Source organism: Dendrobium catenatum, unplaced genomic scaffold (assembly GCF_001605985.2).
Source record: "Dendrobium catenatum unplaced genomic scaffold, ASM160598v2 fragScaff_scaffold_743, whole genome shotgun sequence".
Taxonomy (NCBI): Eukaryota; Viridiplantae; Streptophyta; class Magnoliopsida; order Asparagales; family Orchidaceae; genus Dendrobium; species Dendrobium catenatum.
Window position 1 is genome coordinate 3,494,302 of NW_021319205.1, and position 8,069 is coordinate 3,502,370.

General features: G+C 32.2%; 1 protein-coding gene across 1 annotated transcript in view; it reads left to right on the forward strand.

Annotated features, from left to right (window-relative positions):
* The first annotated feature begins 18 nt into the window (after positions 1-18).
* The window catches only part of LOC114580045 (proline-rich extensin-like protein EPR1), a 10,366-nt gene continuing 2,315 nt past the window's right edge, over positions 19-8,069 (forward strand). Inside the window, exon 1 of the mRNA XM_028696483.1 lies at positions 19-163. Coding sequence (XP_028552316.1) covers positions 19-163 — 145 coding nt within the window. The remainder of the gene's footprint in view (positions 164-8,069) is intronic.

An 8,069-nucleotide genomic window follows, 5' to 3' on the forward strand; every position in this document is an offset into this window, starting at 1 on the left:
TATTCCTGGGCTTTCTAAATGGTAATGTTCAACTTATTTTGTGTGGACGTTGAACGCTGTTCAGAGCTCAATGAAAATGTGTCATGTCACCTCCTACTCGGTAACGCAGCTCGGTACTGTTTGGTAGTAGATGATGTGACTGCATCTGATTCGCCTCTCAACGGTAAGCAGTGTATTTGTCCACTGAATGTGACTTCTCTATAAGCTCAAAATTGCTTTCTCAACTTATCAAGTGTACTTTCTCGCTATATAGGTAATTGCAATGATATTAATCGATCACATTCTATGAAATTATATCAAATTATCATATTTGTAGGGGGATATCTGACTATAAATAATGCTTGGATTAAAAATTATACTATATACAGCATAATTTCATTAATTCTTAAAGAAAATCCATAAAATATTCCTTCATTCTTTCTTCCGGTTTTTTTCAATGCTTTGTTCATTAATTCTTTAATTAATTTTTAAAAAAATTAAGAAAGAATATCTATAAGTGAATTGATCATAGAATGAAAGCACAAGCTACCATATCCCAACTTCGCTTATGCTCTTGCTTGAAATAGTTAAGCGGCTATGCTTTGGTCAAATTTGAAGGCTTTATTGGCCCATCAATGTGGGGGCCCAATGGGTTCTCTATGTATCGGGTCAATTCAACTTCGTCACATTGCTTACAGTAGACTTTGATTGATTTTCTATGGTCACGGAGAGAATATATTTGTTCTTCAGAGTACAAAGATATATATATATATATACGGGCTACTTAATTTATTTTTTGTTTTGTTTAGCATATTCCTTTCACAAAAGGTGATAATTTCTTATTATGAGAGCTCTTGCGTGATAGGATATTCATGGAGAGATTATCAAATTTTGCACATAAATAAAAAAAAATTCTAAGGAGATGCTAAAATAGTAAAATTTTCATGTAAATTTTTAAAAAGGAAAAAAAAAAGCAGTCTAAATCAACTGAAATAAAGATTACAGAAGGATGTTCTTTCTCTCACTTGCAAAAGAAGGTTTTCAAAAAATTGATTGTTATTTTGATCTCATAGAATTTTGGTGAAGAATAATGGGATGCACTGAAGAGTGATGATGACAATCAAATAATGTTAATCAGGTGATGGTGGTAAGGTGATGATAGGTTGTTGTTTACAGTCAGATAATAATGATCAGGTGATGATAATAGATGATTTTGAAGGGTGAACATGATCAAGCAATGCTGTTTGAGCTACCATGATTGCTAGCAGTGATTGCTTATGTTGATTGTTAGAGAGGCTCTTGAGTTCATTAGATCTCCAAGTTCTCTCCAGTTTGAGATCATGTGGGTCTATTTAAGATGTTTTCTATCTATTTTAAATACCCAAGATCTCCATCAAATAGTTTGTGTTTATATCCTCAAGCATAAACTCTTCCATAAACTTTTAAGTGCCTTAATGACATTAGTATTAAATGATACTGAGCTCGTTGGATTCCTCTTGCCATGACACTCATTTTGATTATAAACTTGCAATATTAGGAGCTTGTTTGGTCATACAATTTTCAATAATGCTGAACTTTTGAACTCATATGAAAATACTTTTTGTATTGTTAGACTTGCATTATCTATTGTTACTTCTGTTCAAACACAAGGTTGTTTGATCAAGTATTTTCCTATTGGATTATGTCAATGATCAGCCTTAAGCATTTATTTTTTTGCTTTGGTTATAGATGTGCTTACTAGACTTTTTTTTTTTAATGTTCTTACTAGACATTTGCAAGAGAATTTACCCTGTTGTATGTTTTTTGTTGATGATGTTCTTCTTGTTGATAAGACTAGAGAGGAAGTTGAAGGTAAACTTTGAATTATAGCGGTCAACCTCAGAGTCTTAAAGATTTTCATTTGAGTAGATCTAAAACCAAATACATGCAGTGTAATTTTAAGAGTAATAGATCTAATTGAGGTTTGTGACTTTGAGCGATCAAGCCATTAATAAGTGTATGCATTTTAGATATTTTGGGTCTATTGTTCAGAGTGATGGCGAAATAGATGGAGATATTATTAGTAGAATTTAAGTTGGAGGGTTGAAGTAGAGGAATGCTTCAGGTTTGTCGTGTGATAGAAAAGTACCAGTCAAACTTAAGGGAAAATTTTATAAGATTGTGGTGAGGCCTGCAATGATTTATGATGCAGAATGTTGGCCATTAAAATAAAGGCATAATATTAAGTTAAGTGTTGCTGAGATGAGGATGTTCAGGTGGATGAGTGGATTTACTCTTAGAGATAGGAGACGAAACGAGCATATCCGAGAAAAGGCTGGAGTAGCTCCAATGACATATAAGATTAGAGAGAGTCACCTTAGATGGTTTGGTTGTGTAAAACGGCTGCTTCTGATGACCATGTTAGGAGAGTAGATGTATTATATTTGACCTCCGATAAGAAAGGTAGAGGTAGACCTAGAAAGATTTGATTAGAAAATATTAGAAATGACTTTTCTATATTAGATTTAAATAATAATTTGACTCTTAACTAGACACAATGGAGAAAAAGGATTCATGTAGTCGACCCCATATAGTGAGATAAAGACTTGATGTTGATACGTCCTCAAAAATTGCTTTGATTCAGCACGAATCTCGAGGCATATTATAGTTGGAAACTTTCAAAATTAAATTTGGGATCATATAAATTTCAATTTCAGCAAACTTATAGTCAAACTGAAGCTTCAAGAGCTCTAGCACCACCGCCCGCCCGCCGACCGTAGTTGGATTTCAGTCAAACCTTTGTCGGACCACTGCTCGGTCGCCAACCGGACTTCAGCCCGACCTTCGTCGGGCCACTGCCCGGCCGCCAACCGCTGCCAGACCACCGCCCGTGAAAGTTTGTTGAAATCAGAGTTCATGTGATCCTGAATTTAATTTTTGAAGTTTTCAGGTTGATTTTGCCTCGAGATTCGTGCCCGGTCAATATAATTTTTTTAGGATATATCAATAATCATTGCTGGCTAGGTACCAAGTTCAAATCCTTTGGCACTTCGTGACAGTCTTAAGTGTCGGCCTGTGTAAATTGATGTTGGTTGCATGCTAGGTCGACCAGGGAGATTAGTGGCCGAAGGCCGATACTCCCTGCCCAAAAAAAAAAGCTTATGGTACTACTTAAAAGCATATGACATGTCGTTTAATTAATTTTTTCATAATGGAGATCAAACGACGTGGCTTTCACATGTTCACATTCTTGATGTGGACTTTCTATGGATAAAAGAGATGCCCTTATTTGTTATGATCTCAAAACTTAATGTGCCAATAGGGTAGGGATTGGAGTTCTATAATAGTTTTCATTACTAATTTAAATTTTTATTTGGGACAACTTTTTTGACTGTTTTGTAAAATTACTGTAGAGAAAATCACTTTTGAAATTAAGATAAAAAGCAGCTTTTTAGCACAAAAATATTTTGAAAGCCTGAAAAAAGCAGCGACCAAATAGAATTGTGATTGTAGCCTGAAATATAAAACAATAAGAAAGTTGTTCCAAACGAAGCCTTATGATTCATTTGGGACAACTTTTTTAATGCTTTTTAGAACAATATTTTAGTTAAAAAAAAATTGAATTAAAATTTTTTGTACTAAAAATCTGTTTTAGAAAGCAATGAGAATGTTGTCCCAAATAAAGCCTTAGTTACTCTAAACTTAGGTAATTAATATAAATATATAAATTGTTATAAACTTTCAGGTATTTAGAAATCTAATTTTGTTCAATCATTTCATTGCCAAAAATTTTAACAATTATTAAACGAAACAAAATAATATCTACATAAGTGAATCATTTTGAACATAATTAAAAATAACTATAATTATTTTCTTCAAGAGCCTATCACTTCATTAATTAATTGTTCAAACAAATTTACACACCTAGTCTCTTGGCGAAATTTTCAAATGGAGCAGATTTGCTAAAAGTTTTAGGATTGGTAGCATTTAAAAAATATAATTTAAAAAGGAGCATAAACGCAAAGCAGGATAGCATTTTGTATGGAAAACGCGATGGGCTCTGTATTTTTAATGAAAACGCAAAGCTGCTTTGCATTTTCTATGAAATTTAATTTTTAAATTTCAATTAAAATAAAACTTTTAGAAAATTTGTTTTGGATGAAGAAAATGCCACCTGCTATCGCATTTTCATAGAAAATGCAAAGCAGCTGTGCATTTTCATGAAAAATGTAGAGCCCCATCGCGTTTTGTATGCGCTATCCTACTTTGCTTTTATGCTCCTTTTTAAATTATATTTTTTAAATGCTCTTAATCCTAAAACTTTTAGCAAATATGCTCCATTTGAAAATTTCGCTGAGTCTCTTCTTGCTATCTAAGCAATTATTAACACTCTTATTTTTCAAAACTCTCTTAGAAATCTTAGCCTAAAATTTAATTTTTATACGGTCAAGTGCATATATATATATATATATATATATATAGCTCATCATTCCATATTAGCAATATATAATATCCTCTTTAATCACATACTAATTACATAATTAAAGTTAATAATTTTATTTATGTCATAATTATGAGGTGTTAAACATGATTAAGTAATGCATTAAAAATTTAGTTAACCAAATCTTGCCAAATTTTAGGTGGATATCTTAATTGGTAGGTCCAATAGGATTCAGCTTGATTAAATTTGAGACAATCTTTCATAATTTCTAAAGTCAACTCAATCATTATTTTTCCTTTAGATAGACAGTACATAGAGTCAAAGTTTGGACAAAGTCTTTTCTGAAATTTCACAATTTTATTATTTTTTATTATATTTTAGCTACATTATAATTAAAATTTATTTAAGATAATTATAGAGAGAGAGAAAAAGAGAGTGAGTGAGTGAGGGAGAGAGAGAGACTCTGCCACGCACATAATTTGATTTCATTTGTGACAACTTTTTTATTGATGTCTGAAGTAACTTTTTAGTATAAGAACACGCTCCTAGGAATGCTGCTAATGAAACCGGGTTAAGGAAAAGCTGGGACATGCGTTCTTTTTACTAAAAAGCTATTTTAGAAAACAGTAAAAAAGTTGTCACATGCGGAATCATAATCAAAATCCACATAAAATAGCTGAAGCTTTGCAACCACGAAATATCGAGCTAATCAGAGTTTGGTGAAGTTCCATATAGATCTTTTGTTGAGCTATTGACTAATGAGTTAGGTGTTTAACCACCCCCACTCCATGTTGGAGTTAGGAGAATTAGAACCAAATTTGGTTGTCCATTTTATGTGGGACCCTTTTTGAAATTAAAACTTTAATAGGTCCCACACTAATGATAATAACTAATAAGTCATGAGATGCCATATGAAAGTGAGCATCTTTTCCTATATTTAATTCATTCCCTTTGTTTGAACTTCCCTCTCCCCAACTACTCTGTCATAGCAATGGAACCAAACCTAATTGTTTGCTTTATTATTATTGTTTTTTAATATTTTAGATTTTTTTTTTTTGCAAAAATCAAACAAAATAAAATGAATTTCAAAATTACTAATATTATTTTAAGATGATTCTTATTAAAATAAAATTAATAATTTTGAAATTCATTTCATTATTACCAAATTCAAACAGAGTTATCTTAAACTATAATTTTTTTTCTTTAAAATATTTTACAATGAAATTTTGATTTATTATAAAACTTATTATAGTCTCTTAATTAAAAATGTAGACTTTAAACTAAAAAAAATTAGTTTGACTTCTCATATATGTTTATATGTTGTGTATAGTGGTGTTAATTATTGACACGACCTGATAATTCAACATGAATCCGACCCAAAAAATTTGGATTCGAGTCGACCCGTTTAATAAATGGGTCGGATCCGAGATTCAATTTTCGACTTGAACTCAACCCAGAAAATTTGGATTCGAATCAACTCGTTTAAAAAACAGGCTGGGTCCAGGCTAATCGACAACTGTGAAGTAGTTTTCTTTTCTTTTTTTTTTGAAAAAAATATTTTTGAATCAGAATTGCTGGTGGGCTAAACTCAATGAGTTGATAAGTTAAATTTTAGTCAACTTTAAATTAAACTCGTCAGCTTGTAATTTTATTAGTTTTAAAAAATAATGATATAAAATATACTATAATTCAATAATTTAAGTGTGAAGCTATTAAACTTTTTGGAATTTAGAAAATATGTCTTTGTTATCTCAAGTACTTCTTATTTTTTTTATAAAATTTTTCATTTTTATCATTTTATTATCATCTTTGCTTGAAATAGAATTATATTATCTCTTTTATAATAAATTAGTTGGCTCGTGAGCTATTTGAACTCATAAAATTGTGTTCTATTGCATGCCATAATATTTGCAATGATAGAGTCAAAGAGTTTGTTGTCTTAGAGATCTTGCACAAAAATAGATCACAATGTGTGCAAGAATTATAAGAAACACTAAAATTTTTATGTTAAAAGTCCAAAAAAGATAAAAATCATGAGACTCGGCTTAGTTAAAAAATTTTACTAGTGTTTTTCATTGATTACAATGATATATTTCCTCAAAGGAAAACATTGATTTGATATAGCAAACATATAATGTATTGAACCTATTACATTTTTAAAGTTTGAATAGCCCTGTGGCATGTGAATTATCTTTAAAAGATTGTTTACTCCTTTGAGAAGGGGAGATTAAATACGAGGAAGTCCATCACAAATCTCGATTGTGATTGTGACGTTGAGAGTCACAGTTGGTGTTGATGACAGGTATCAATATTATAAATAATGGCATATTTATGAGTGATTGTAGGTGATCAAGTTAACAAGTGTCGATATAGCCAAGTGATAACTATCATAACACCATGGATCATAGGACTGTAGTTAGATTACAGTGATTGAAGAATCATAATTGGGCGATAAAAGTTGAAGGAATATAGTCGAGCGATGGTGATTGGAGTATAGTAGTCGAGTGACAATGGTCGGAGAACTACAATTATATGATTGTGATCGAAGGACTATAGTGAGACGATAAATATTGAAGAATCATAATTAGACAATGAATATTGAAGGATCCTAGTTAGACGACGATGATTGAGGGATCATAGTTAAGCGACAATAGTTTAATGATTATAGTTTTGGATGATGGGATTGGAGGGTTATCATTGAGCGATAGTGGTTAGAGAATCATAGTCAGATAGTAGTGATCAGAGGATCTTTGTCTAGTGTGGCAGTCAAAGAATCATAGTTAGGCGATGACAATCAAACAGTAGCAGTCGACCAATGATGTTGGTTGGTGGTGATTATTGAAGTTGTGACTTCTTCATATTTCCAAGCTCTCCCCTAACTATAGTCTACTCCTTTCATGTGACGATTGGAGTGTCATTTTAGTAAATTTAGCCAAAATTTAATAACACTCTATTCGAAATGTCATATCAAATCTTTTGATCATATACTATTTGTGTAGTATTTAAGTGATTTAATGATCTCATAATTGAGCAGTCTTAAGGATTGTTTGGTTGTCTATAGAAATGGTGAAAAGTATTTAAAATACATAGGTTTTGAGAATATTGGTGTTTTGTTTGAAGTAAAATATATGCATTGTAAAATTTTAGTGCATTTGAATTTCACCATCTAGTTCATTTTGTATGTATTTGAAATTCCTTATATTTGGGCGAGTTCTAAATACATCATAAATTCATTGTCATTGTCGCCATCTGATGCTAGTCACCGCCATCGCAAACAACCATCACGACCACTTCCATTGACCACAACCTACCTCTATCGGCCATTGGCTACCGCCCGTAATAGCAAACCACTGTCGCCATTAGCCCACATGTCGTCGCTCGTCGCCGATGACCACCGGCAGTGTCACGACCCGACCCGACCGGGACGGATCCCACCCGCACCGGGATGCGACCAGCCAAACAAACAGACCAGGATCTGGCTTTGGAATTTGCTTCGGAACTGATTCTTCCAAATATTTCAACTCAAAACAGAAGCACAGAGCTACTATGAAACATCAAATACAGCAGAACAAATCATCTATATTTTTCTCTTCCTCAAAACGATCATCTACAAATACAGTACATGGCTGACAAAAAGAACAAAGAAGAAAAATCATGACTGTACAAAAAA